Source organism: Leptidea sinapis, chromosome 13 (genome assembly GCF_905404315.1).
Source record: "Leptidea sinapis chromosome 13, ilLepSina1.1, whole genome shotgun sequence".
Lineage (NCBI taxonomy): Eukaryota > Metazoa > Arthropoda > Insecta > Lepidoptera > Pieridae > Leptidea > Leptidea sinapis.
In genome coordinates this window covers 7110061-7123935 of record NC_066277.1, presented here as the reverse complement: position 1 = coordinate 7123935, position 13875 = coordinate 7110061, and the positions used below count along the sequence as shown (strand labels likewise).

At 37.3% G+C, this 13875-nt stretch overlaps 1 protein-coding gene across 9 annotated transcripts in view; it reads left to right on the top strand.

Annotated features, from left to right (window-relative positions):
• The window catches only part of LOC126967533 (protein groucho-like), a 36386-nt gene that overhangs the window by 3150 nt on the left and 19361 nt on the right, over window positions 1-13875 (top strand). For 4 of the 9 annotated variants that reach the window (XM_050812047.1, XM_050812045.1, XM_050812043.1 and 1 more), the window contains exons 7-9: window positions 4261-4383; window positions 8501-8626; window positions 11245-11361. In XM_050812047.1, the coding sequence (XP_050668004.1) occupies window positions 4261-4383; window positions 8501-8626; window positions 11245-11361 (366 nt within the window). The remainder of the gene's footprint in view (window positions 1-4260; window positions 4384-8500; window positions 8627-11244; window positions 11362-13875) is intronic. The other 5 variants (XM_050812050.1, XM_050812049.1, XM_050812044.1 and 2 more) reach the window with 2 other exon arrangements.

The following is a 13875-nucleotide window of genomic DNA, read 5'->3' as shown; positions in this document are numbered from 1 at the left end:
TCTTGTGGTTTGCGTAGAGATTTATTAAATTAATGCAGTCAACAAATACACTTATGTATGTAGTTAATATCTTAGATATGATTTGAAGACTTTTAGTCTGAATAAGTAATACCATAACTAGTATTATTTACTCTGTATATTAGATATTTTATTTTTACAAAGTTATTGGATTTACTTTTTATTTGTCTTTGACAAAATATTGCACTGAGCCCATAATTTCAAATATTTCTATTTTAAATGATATGCTCGAAATAGTCACATTTTAATTTTATTAATAAATGTTGATCTGAATGAGTAGAAATTGTGAGATAGTAACATATCCTTTTTTGTTCGGGCAAATATTTATATTAAGTATGTCAAAAGTACTGCGACATACTCGGTAATCGACCGTTAAACAGGCTAGATTGCATACATTATTGTTTTTAATTGGTCGTTTGAATATCAATATTTTTTTAAATTATTCTTCTAACAACATGACAATAATATTCTCAATAATTCTCTGGTGAAATTATCAGTAAATTGAACCAATTATTTTTATATCAATGCATAAAATAAAGTTTCATCTATCTGTTTATTGATTTCAATGCTTCTGCATATTATAATCACGAAGTGTACAAAATTAAGAAGCAAACATTTTTACTTTTTGTATTATACTTGGTTTTTGCGTCAATTTTAGCACATTCACATCGTAAAAGGTTGAAAAACCTATGATTGTCCTAAGATTTTGATTTTTAAAAACAAACTTGAATTTCATAATAAATGTTTCATTCATTATTAATAACTAGCTGACTCGGCGAACTTCGAATTTGGCTTAGTAGGTCTTACTCTCAGTTAGATCCATACTGGCTAGGTTCAGCCATATGAGTTCGTGTAACCCCTAGCAGGAGCCGAGCACATCCTCTGTGCATCTTCATCGCGATCGGTCCTGAGCATCTCTCTTGTTTTCAGTCCAGGTCTTTCCGATATCTTTCGCTTCGTCAATGACAGTTCGCGGCACGTTTGCATTTTCCTTGAGGGTTCCAGTGTACAGCTTGCTTCGGTATATGGTTGGAATCCCTTCCGATTGTGTGGCCTATTTGCGGCGTTTAATCTGTTGGTCGATTCTTCATGACAGTGTTGCCAAAGATGATCCTTAGAAATTTTGTCGGGCCAGTAAATACCGAGGATATTGCGAAGGCATCGGTTAACGTAATATTGAAGCTGATGAGAGATCGACTTGGTGACTCACCACGTTTCACACCCATACAGCAATACGGTCTTCACGTTGAACTGGACTACCTTGAGCTTAACTTTCTGTGTTAGTTTCCGTGATTTCCATACAGATCGAACCGTACAAAGGTTGCTCGTGTTTTGGCGATCCGTGAAGTGATATCCAGTTCAGTCCCTCCAGTCTCTACACGAGTACACGCAGCTCTCGATATTAAAAAAATTGTTGACGCGTCCCACTACCTCTTTGCCAATGAAAAACGGGCCACACTTAATTTCTTGAGTCTTGCGAATATAAATTTTAAGTCCCTCCTTCGCTGTTTAGGGCTTTGGTGATATTTATAATTTATTTCGGGGACGCCAATTTCTCGTAGGCGAGACCGCCTAAACGTATCAAAAGCTTTTTCAAAATCTATGAATGCAAGGTACATTTCTCTCTGCTATTTTTATGCCTGTTATATTATGTCATCATCATTCACCTGATCACGCAAAAGTTCTTCTTACATATCATCCATGTTATTGTTTTGCAGTTCATATTGAGTACCTTTCCCATAAACAGCATGTCTAAAAAACGCGGCTATACGTTGGAGATGTACCTACAAATAATAACTAAATCGATTGTTAGATATATTGTTTTCATGCAATCAATTTGCTTTATATACAGTACAAAATATAAGCAACTAGGTACCGCAAGTTGCATTTATCCCTCTTCGGATGAACCGTAAATTCGACAAACAGCTGATGCCTTAAAACGCACATGGTCATGAATCGCATCAACTTACTTCCAACGTTGAAATTTTTTGCTGGCTTTTATAATTTTTTTTCATGTTATTATTTTTAATGGAAAAGGAGGACAAACTAGCCTGGAGTTAAGTGATCATCGCAGCTCACATACTATTGCAACACCAGAGGAATTGGAACCTTGAAACAAGAGTTGCCGCCCTTTCAGGAACGTGTACGCGCTGTTTTTTGAAGGTACCCATGTCGTATCGTCCCGAAAACACCGCACAAGGAAGCTCATTCCACAGCTTTGTTATGCGTGAAACAAAGTTCCTTGTTAAAGTTAACTAGGGTTCGATCTTCGGCAAAATTTTAGTGCACCGCATGACTACATGCAAATACAACGTATCTTCATGTTAGCTAGGCGTCATAGATCCCACTTGGCGAAACACGGCTGGTACAAAATCGTATATGTGTAAACAACATTCTACATGTAAAATTCGCTTTTATGTGTTGTATTGTATGCTAATTTTCTTTTTTGTTGTATTGCTTCATTAGCTACACAATATTAATAATAATGAACAAAAACCAAAGAAATTATGAAGAAGATGATTTTAGTTATAGAACGTACGTGTGCATAGAATGTTTTACACCTGTTTGTTGTATGGAACGGAACGTGCCTAATAAAGTTTGCTTTTAATTCAAGGACTCAAATTTTAATAAGTACCTACATACTTTTAAGCTATTGCATAGCTTCTATCGCAGGCCTTGAGCGTGGAGACCGAATCCAGAAATTCCGTAACGAAAATAATCTAACACTTACTTACTAGATGTATATAGATATTTCGCCACGGTCATTTCAGTTGCCGTGGAACAGCGGTTATCACGTATGCTTTTTGTGCAGAAGGTCCCAGGTTCGAGCCTGGGGTACGTCTTGATTTTTATTTAATTTTTTTATTTTTTATTATTATGACAAGCATTTTTATTTAGTTTCACCTTTCCCGTTGTCTGTCTGTAATCAAATCTTGCAAGTTAAATTTTACTCACATCCCGTTTGTTTTTTTTTAATTAATTTTATAAAAAAATACTGCATAAATAAAATAAATAAAAGTCTTTTTTTTATGATTTAATAAAAAAATAACTTATATAGGTACATATAACGTGACATTAATAAGAAAACAAAAAATTATTACAATTTTATTAGATTCATGTGTATTAAGGCTCTATAAAAAAGAAGTCTTTATAATTTGTATTTAATGAAAAAAGGTCCTATGAATTTCCTTACTAGGTACATTCTATTTTATTTTATGTATGGGTCTTGAAATATGTTAATACTATATTAATAACGACAATATTAATACGAAGTTATATTAGGTATATATTCTTTGGGTTTTTGTATTAGTTTTTTTATAAATTGTTCTAGACTTTTATTTAGAATTTTGTAACTTAATGTTTCGGATATATACTGTATTAAGTGTATTATGAGAAGTCCTTTCTCTAGATTTTATATAAAGTAAATATTTAATAGGTATATTAATCTATACGGACATATTTAGATTGTCAACTTGTTCTTATTATCGTGTGATTCATATTTAAATTTTTTGTATTGAGCACGCATTTGAGCCATCCAGAAATCGCGTCATATTTTATGGGTCAACCAAGTAATATATTATGTATGTGACGAGAGGCAAAAGGTCTAAAGCATTTTGAAGTCACAAGGTCGTAATCTAAAGTTAACATTAAATATTTACTGTGAACGATAAACATAAAAATATCTAAGCCATAAAATGACGTTGTATGTCGTCACATGTAGGGACGCGTTTCCTTATATTATTATGTGATCTGTAAAAAAAATTACATACTAAAAATTTCATGATTCTGTAACCTACTTCAGGTAATACCAACCTAAATTATGACAGATGAAGAAATTGTGCCCCAGAGTGTACAATTAAAAAAAAGTTACGTTAGTTTGTCGAATTTTTTTTAAATAGTAATAGTATTATCTGATCAAAATGCCGGGTTAAAATATGTACCTATTTATATTATACAAAATATGTCCTAATATCGATTAATCTATACATATAGGACTATAACAGCAATTTTGCCGTAGTTACACAACTTTAAACCTCAATAACTTTTCTCCACCGCTGCTGAGCAATGTGCACCTTTATTACTTTGGTTCTAGAAGATGGCTACTTTTAAATGACATAGATTTTACATATGTACATTTTGGGGCACAGGCCCATACATTTGTTATCAATCTTCTTTGTTTGACGTTATCCATGGATGGTCTCTCGTAATATTCGCAGAATCTTAATTGTACATGTTTGGCAGCAACAGATCCACGCCTCTGGGTTGCCACACGGAGTAGGTGCGGGTGCGCTACTGGGCGCGGGAGGACTCCTGTTCCCTGGCGCGGGTCCTCCAGCTCCACACTTGCCTCCTCCGGCACATAAGGTAATTTCTGAAGTTTTTTCTTTAGGCACATTGGGCAATTTTGGTTACGGAGAATGCATTCTCTTTCAATGAAAATAAGGGACGAGACGAGCAGGACGTTCAGTTCATAGTGATTGTTATACCTAATGCAGTGTCGTTCAGGATTCTTGAAATATCCAAAAATTCTGGGCGGCATTACAATTGCGCTCATCACCTTGAGACATTAGATGTTAAGTCTCATTTGCTCAGTAATTTTACTAGCTACGGCGCCCTTCAGATCTGAACACAATAATGTTAACACATTACTGCTTCAAGACATAAATAGGCGCCGCTGTGGTACCCATAATCTAGCCGGCGTCCTGTCCAAAGCAGACTCCCACAGGTAAAACCGCGTGACCGTCACGCTAAGTAATGTTGATAATACTATTATTATAGAGAATTAGAATTAGTATTAATATAGATAATAAAAAATATTACTTTATTAAATATTTAATAAAATAACTTATAATAAAACATGAAAGAAATAATACTTACCAGTTTGTGAATCTAAGAAGTTAGCATTTCTAGCGTGCAGTCCTGCAACTGTCAGTTATTTTTTTTTAGAGTAAGTGACAAAACGCTTAGATGATCCACTTCATGTTCTACCGTTATTTTTTTTAATGAAAATAATGCAGTGCCGCTCAGGATTCTGGAAAAACCCAAAAATTCTAAGCGGCACTACAAATGCGCTCGTCACCTTGAGACTTAAGATGTAAAGTCGCATTTGCCCAGTAATTTCACTAGCTACGGCGCCCTTCAGACCGAAACACAGTAATGTTTACACATTCCTGCTACACGGCAGAAATAGGCGCCGGTCTATATCTAGTCGGCTTCCTGTGCAAGAGAGCCTCCCACTAGTCATGCCATGCAACCCCAAAGCGCAGGAAGCCCATCACCTGGCTGACTAAGATGGGAATGAATTGAACTATTAGAATTTGAAATAGGAAAAAACTCGTAGTGAAATAGCCGCCTAATAAGCGTACGCCTCTCTGAAAAGCCGACAACTCTGCTGTAATGCATCTGTGAGTAGGCAGCGGTGATCACTATAATTAAAAATTCAAATATTTTTATTAAAATTAGGATGTGACATCCCTTATTGATAGTCAAAAAACTACCACCCATTGCAAAACGAATGCCTCAGACCTGAGAAGAATGAGCGCACAAGTACATTTGTAGAAAGTAATATTGCACAATTAAATTTATTATTTAGTAGCCTAGGGGCGCTCGCTCCATTCCCAAACTGTGGTATCATCAAAAAAATCACTAATTTCATAGTAAACTTTACCACACAAATGTTTTAAAACAATTCTTTTGAATAACGTGATACTTTTGATTTGAACATTTTCTGGGATCTTGTTGTAAAAGCATTTGCATCGCCCCACAAAAGACTTACTAGCTCGACTTAGCCGAGTAGGCATTTTAAGTTTATATCTGTTATACCCAATAAGACCACTATACCTAAGCTAGCATTTTATTCTATCAGGGGCGTGTATTGGCTTCTTCTAGCAAGATAGGCACTGTAGATCTAACTCTGTGAACGGCTGGATCACTTGGCGTTGCGTAGAGACGTCGCTTCATTGTGTGTCTTCTACCGCATTTATCACGGGGAGTTCAGAAGAGCTGTTTAACCTGATTCCTGCCGCCGAATTCCACCTTCGCACGACACGCCACAAGTTAGGATATCATCCCCACCATCCGGATGTGTGGCGGTCCTCCACAGTGCGGTTTTCAAGGAGCTTTCTTCCACGTACTATAAAGCTGTGGAATGAGCTTCCTTGTGCGGTGTTTCCGGGACGATACGACATGGGTACCTTTAAAAAAAGCGCGTACGCCTTCCTTAAAAGCCGGCAACGCTCTTGTTATTCCTCTGGTGTTGCAAGAGAATGTGGCCGGCGGTGATCACTTAACACCAGGTGACCCGTACGCTCGTTTGTTCAATAAAATTCAATAAAAAAAATCTAGTCTTAGTAGAGCTTTGGAATATGCAATCCGGAGATTGCTTTCCGTAGGTATTTAGTTACTAGCGTAAGGGAAATTTTTTATGAGTGGGTGTACCATAGAAGTTTGGTTTTAAAATTACCAATTAAACTAAATAACTTTAACACTATATTTATTTATGTTCATAACGACGTAGGCACTGCCTAATTGCCTATGTGATATGCACGCCCCTGTATTCTATTATATTAGAAAGCCTAGAAAGGATTTGCTTCCTGTAAACATCCAACTACAGGGGTTATCAGAGGACGTGTTGCAGGCATAATTTTTATGAACGATGCGGGACTCGAAACCACAACCCCTCGCGTTCCGTGCCCGTGTTTATGAATTTAGTACCTATACATTTTTAATAGACGACCCATATAGCCGAATGGTTAGTGACCCTGACTACTAATCTAGGGGTCCCGGGTTCGAATCCTGGTAGGTGCAATCATTTATATGATGAATATGAAACATCAAAAAAGTCTAAGCAACATGTACTAATTAAAATTTTAGGATGGTTTTTCACATTATAATGTTATATTTTATTTTTAAAATAATTTTTTTAGGGTCCTATGATGTAGAAATAACAGCTGTTGTCATAAGTTGTATTAATAATAGAAATTAACAATATTAGAATATACTTCAGAAACTATGACTAAAGAGAATTAATTTATTGTGAAAGAATAAGATAATTTAATACAAAGTATGGCCTCCTCTGCTATTCAGAACTTGTCGGCAACGATTATTCATTGAATTAATGAGGCTGTTTATGTCATCTTGCGGTATTCGCTCCCAATGGAATTATAGCAAATCCTTCAGCTGTTGGGTTGTTGTCACTCCGTCCAAGTCCTTCAAAACACGTCTCTGGAGCATGTCCCATGCGTTTGAGGTCCATGGGGTTGGGGTCCGTTGCCAAGTATTGACTGGTTCGCCGATCTGTATGTGAACGCGCATTGTCATGCAGTAACGTAAAATCGGAGCCAAAGGTTTATGCAAATAGATGGACGTAAGGTCTGAGAATATCCTCTACGTAATTTTTAGCGTTCATGTTTCCATTTACAAAAACGAGCTCAGTTCGCCTGTTCTTCATATTACCCGCTCATACCATAACTGTTGAGCCGCTGTATGGATGAACTTCCTGAATGCACCTGAGCCTTTCAATATTTCCGGTTGGACGGTACACTCGCACCCTTCTTGTATCAGGCCTAAACCCGAATCGGAAATCATAATTTTATCCCATTGTTCCTGGGTCCATGTTCTGCGTTCTCTATACCATTCATTTCGACGAGCGCGATTCCAGTGACGTATGGGTGGGCACCTAATTGGGCGTCGAGCTCGTAGGCCGTACTCATGCAGTCGAATTCGCACAGTTTGGGGACTTACATCAACATCACTTGAATTTTTTAGCCTCAAACTTATCTCTCGAGCGGTTAACATCGGCTGGCGTCTTGCAGTCAGTTGTATGTTCCGGTCTTGTCGAGTGGTTGTACTCCTTTTACGGCCTGAATGAGGTTCAGCGGGTTCCCTTGTATTATTGTAGCGCTGCCAAAGCCGACAAATAACACTTCTATGAATGCCAAAATGCCGAGATACCTGAGATTGATAACTTCCCGCTTGCAACATCCCTACAGTTCTTTGCATTTCATTTGCCGTCAAATGTCATCGCTCCATGACGTAAAGAATATCTAACAATTCAATTTTGTCGCTAACTTTATTTAAATGCTTGGTAAAATTATAAAATCCAGACTAAACGTAGCAATAAAAACGCACTTAAATTCAAACAAATTCTCTTTCATTTAATTTTATGAAAAAACAAAACATAATCGAAATACTTTTTTCAACCAGCCAGTATGTCATCAATAACAAAAAAGTTTACATACCTATACACTTTGAGTGAATAAAGACTTAGAAATTAATTAATATAAATGGTAAATTTGTAATATCATGCATGTTGCTAAGACTTTTTTGATGTGTGTATTTAGTTATGTTTAAGTAAGTTTATTGTATTAAATATATACTTTTTTTTTGTACTCATATTACAGGCTACGCCTAGTTTGGGGCAATATGATTTGTTACACAAAGTGTGTCAATATTATATTATATTAATTTTTTTTTTTCATAGGTTGAGTTGCCACCCCCCGCGGACATCAAGCCAATGTTATCGAGTGCCCCCCCATCGCTACATCCGGGACAGCCACCCCCCCGGGATGATGACCGCCATTCTTCCCGACCATCCATGAGCCAACAGGTGATACTCGTACAGTTACAAAACCCAAACAACAGCAATAACCCGGCAAATAAAGTTTCTCGAAGTAGTTCTGTGGAGTCCTTTAAGGCATAAAAGGCAAATTTCTCAAAATTGATTCCATTAATTCTAATGTAAAAGTAAAGAATTCTCTTTATGATGTCATTTCTAATATACTAGATACTACTACTGCTTCGGAAACAAATAGCCCTCTGAGAGATAAGAAGCGGCGCAAGAAACTCTCTCAGCATTCTTTTTTTTTGCGCTCTTTTTACATATGAAACTGGCGTTTTGTAATACAGGCTGCTGATATCAAATATTTGGTATTTTATTCTTCTTCAGGTTCCTCTCCTCAACTGACGGTTCACGGACATCACTCCATCATTCGCGCGTGTTCGTGACCATGTCTTGTTCTGAGCCCATAATACAAGTTATTATAGACAGTCGTATCTCTCATGATGCAAGACCACGACCTTTGTTTGACCTATGCAGTACCTTGACATTCTAAATGTCTTTTACTGAACCTGTGGTCTGATACCAGTGAGAAACCCCTTTGCACAGAATGCCGGCTAAATTATGGGTGCCACAACGGCACCTATTTCTGCCGTGAAACAATAATGTGTAAACATTATTGTGTTTTGGTCTGAAGGGTGCCGTAGCTAGTGAAATTACTGGGCAAATGAGACTTAACATCTAATGTCTCAAAAGTGCAATTGTAGTGCCGCTCCGAATTTTTGAGGTTTTTCAAGAATCCTTAGAGACAGTGCATTGTAATTGTCAGGGCGTATCAACTACCATCAGCTAAACGTCCTTCTCGTCTCCCTTATTTTTATAAAATCAAAAAAGAATAAGCCATTAACTTGCGCTAATCCATAACTATCCAAGTTTTTCTTAAGTGTAAGTGTAAATTCCGCTAAGATTAGTCTTCAATCAATTCGACACGTGCTTCGCCTCTGCAGAAGGCATCCTCAGGAGTTGTTGACTCGCTTAATGCTGGCATGATGATTCAGTCTCGTATATTTTAAATAAAATAATAAATAGGCTAAGAATGTAATTTATATTATTACATAGAAGCAAGCGATCAATGTATTCAACTATGTTTACTCAAGTGCTCATTGTCCATCAGGGCTTTATATGCTCATTTCTTTGCTATGATTATAGTTGTATTTTATAATAGTATTTTTAGTACTTTTATTTTATTAGTATATTGAATGGAAATAAGGGGACACTTTCGTGGACACAAATCACAAATCATGATCACTAATTTTGAAGGGTGATTATCAAATTTGGGTCAATTGGTAGACGTTCTCCCTAATAGTTTGCAATAATGCTACTCCATTACACATACTATAAAAATAATTACCTATAGGTACTGACGTACCATATCTATACTATCTATACTAATATATAAAGCTGCAGTGTTTGTTTGTTAGTTTGAACGCGCTAATCTCTGGTACTACTGGTCCGATTTGAATGATTCTTTCAGTGTTGGGTAGTCCATTTATCGAGGAAGGCTATAGGCTATGTTTTTTTTCTTTCAAAATTAGGGATCCGTAATGAAATTGCTATTTTGAAACACAAGGTGTGAAATCGAAAACCTATTTTTGCGTGCGCTGCAAAAACTATTGACAATAGAACAAAATGATGTACAGGCTATAATATAGGCAATATTTTATTACTTATAAAACTATCGCGTGAATTATACTTTATATGGCAAAACAACGTTTGCCGGGTCAGCTAGTATTACCATATTTAGCCACCATGGTAACCATTTTATTAAAATTTTTAATAAATGTTACATTACCTTAGATTATTATCGTCTAGATAGACTATGATAACGTCGAAAAGTGTTGAATTTAGAGTTAGCCTCTATTTTGAGCAATGCGTGTATAGTGTGCGTCACTAACACTAAGTGTCATACAAATAGCGAGTGTAAGACGTAGCTTGTCACGCACACTAAAGTGTTAAACCTGGCCTGTTTCTATCAGTTGTTTTACAGCAAGATATTCTATCTAGACGTATAAATTATCTACGCTGTAGCATCAACTGTATTTTTATTAAAACTGTTATACAAATGATTTGAGTTTTCTTTAGTGTTAATTCCGCCAATATTTGTCTTTAAACAATTCGACACGTGTGAGACATCAAATGGTCTCGTGCCAGATTTTGGCGAGACAACACGTCCTGTGGATGCCCCGTGTAGAGGCGAAACACGTGTCGAATTGTTTAAAGACAAATATTGGCGGAATTAACAACGACCTGTATAGCCGAGTGGTTAGCGATCCTACCTACTAAGCTAGAGGTCCCGGGTTCGAATCCCGGTAGGTGCAATCATTTATATGATGAATATGGATGTTTGTTTCCGAGTCATGGATGTTTATATGTATTTATGTATGTTTAAGTAAGTATATTGTATTAAATATATCATTGTCTTGTAACCCATAACACAGGCTATATATATGCTTAATTTGGGGCAAGATAATTTGTGTAAAAAGTGTGTCTATGTAAATAAATAAATAAACACTAAATAAAACTCAAATCATTTGTTTTTCCGCAAAGTAACGCCTACTTCAATAAATTTCCTAAAACTGTTATGCTGACGGTACATTAATACATTCCAGCAAAGACGCTCGGTATCTCCGCACGAGCGTGAGCAGAAGTACCGGCCGCGCTCGCCGGAGCAAAGCGAAGCGAAGCGGCGCAAAGAGGACAAGGTACAACATGTCTCTGTGTCTAGTGTATGTGGTACAACTTACTTTGTCGCTTCTCGTTTGTTGTTTTGATTGCCTACGCTACGACTTAACATACCTCACAATATAAAATCTTAAAATACAATACTGGAACTACTTATTGGAACGAAGTTCCTTACGGCAGGCTTGGAGGGGATAAGGATTTTGCTGCGCGACCGAACTGAAAAAAATGTGATAGTAAAACCGTAAGAAAAAATCCGTGGAAAAAAGTGGGTGGAATAAAACCGTTAAATGAGACGTGCGCAGGCGCGACGGTCGCATACACAAGCGAGTAGTGTATATGATCAATATTATTATATTAATATATGATAACGATTATAGCAATATTAGAACGATTTTTTTTGCAATTTGTGTCGATTCTACATTAGCCGAAGGAACTTCGTTCCTACCTGGTGTCCCACGACACCACATCATTTTTTATAATATTGCCGCGTTACAGTAATAACTTGAAGGTCTGGAATAAAATGTGTATAAAGTTTCTATAAAAGAACTAAGTTGATGTTATGCTAACTGTATTTTCGATTAGAAATGCTTACATTGGTTTGAATTTGTTTTGCATGCCTTAAGCGCGAAGCGTGTAGGTTTGTCTACAAGGGCGTAAAATCAAAATATTATAATTCAATATTAACGTTTTGTCACATAAAATCGTATACAACGATCATATTGTGCATAAACATGATATAAAAAGCACATGGTGAGAAAGATTGTTGAATTTATTTGTTACTTACCACCACACTTATAATAAACAGACACATAATATCACAAAAAAAAATCAATAAGTGTAATCAAATAGTGAAAATGTTAATCATATTAACGCTAATGCCATTTTTGAGTGATATCATATAGTTGTCTTTTTTTAAATGAAAATAAGGGACAAGACGAGCAGGACGTTCAGCGGATGGTAATTGATACGCCCTGCCCATTACAATTCTGTGCCGCTCAGGATTCTTGAAACCCCCAAAAATTCTGAGCGGCACTACAACTGCGCTCGTCACCTTGAGACAAGATGTTAAGTCTCATTTGCCCAGTAATTTCACTAGCTACGGCGACCTTCAGAACGAAACACAGTAATGCTTACACATTACTGCTTCACGGTAGAAATTGGCGCCGTTGTGGTACCCTAGCCGGCAACCTGTGCAAAGGAGCCTCCCACGGGTAACTCATACAGACCGTGCAAATAACTAAATCCGCGTCGCCAACCAAAAATTTGGAAAAAACAGAATATATTTTTCCTAAGAATAGTATGTGAAGCCAATGTGATTCAAAACCTCTAAATTTCAATAGAAAAGATGTTCTAAAAATATCCCCGATGCTTTCCGGGTGCGTGAAGACAATTCCCAGGCCCAAGAGTGTCGTAAGAGACGGCTAAAGGCTTTTAGAGTCAGGAGACTGACGTTACTGTCCTATGGCGATAGCACGAACGGGCCAGACTTGACCTGATAGTATAAAACTCCCAGAGAATTGGCGCGAAGTAATATAGGTTATTGTAAGGAACCGAAGCTCATCTCTCCCAAACCTAGACTACAAAATGTCAGGGGTTACTACCCAGGAAGGTATCGGTTACACATCTTCCAAAGGAACAAAAAACAGCCCGCTGAGCTTTTTGTGCCCGTTCTTCTCATCTGAGAAGATCTCTGAGGCATATATTTTCGAATGAGTGGTAGAATTTCGTCGTTCAATAAGTAATTTAAAATCAAACTGAATAAAATTGTTTGAATTCGAAATCTCAAGCGATTGCCAATTTGGTGGTCATCCGGAAGACATCGAAGAGACTGGAGGTCAGAAATAAAGCACGGTAATACTTCAAGCCGGCCCACGTTTTAGCGCTCTAGAAAGAGTAGGTCCAGCCACATGTAGAGAATTGCTCTCATATTTGGTGTGGTGCTGCCCAATCCCAAAAGAAGCGCGTACAATTTCCGCATAATGATGCTCCAGTTCCTTAGGTGTTGCAGTAAAATGTAGTGATCGACGAAACATCAGAAATACACTCGTTTTTTTTTTTTTTCCGAGAGGAGTAAAATTCATTTACGTATTGAAGACCCCGAAACGGGGCTCATATGTCGGGATCGGGTGTAAACACCCCCTACCGACTAAAAACCTCCTCTGTGCTGATAGCCCTGAAGGCTTTTACAGCGAAGCCGGGCGGGGGCCTTGGAGGCCGAAAATGTAGCTCACAGGCGCGGGGCGTCTCGGAAGGAGACTCGAACCTCGGACAGCCTGCTCACTAGGCTGGATGGAGCTACACTCGTATGTCCTTCTGCTCTATAAAAAAAACCATCTACACCTAAAGAAAACCTCCTCCAAGGCAATATATGGCTCTAAACTTAACAATAGTAATTTTTTTCAACATGATCCCCCATGAAAATGTTTACCTTTAAAGGCAATTAAATTTGTGTCAAGAGTTTCTCGCCGCCTCTGCAGTTCCGCTGCGATCACGATTCATGCAATCGGATCAAAATATGGGCATAAAATTAAAAAAATGTATATATCGTGAGTACCCTT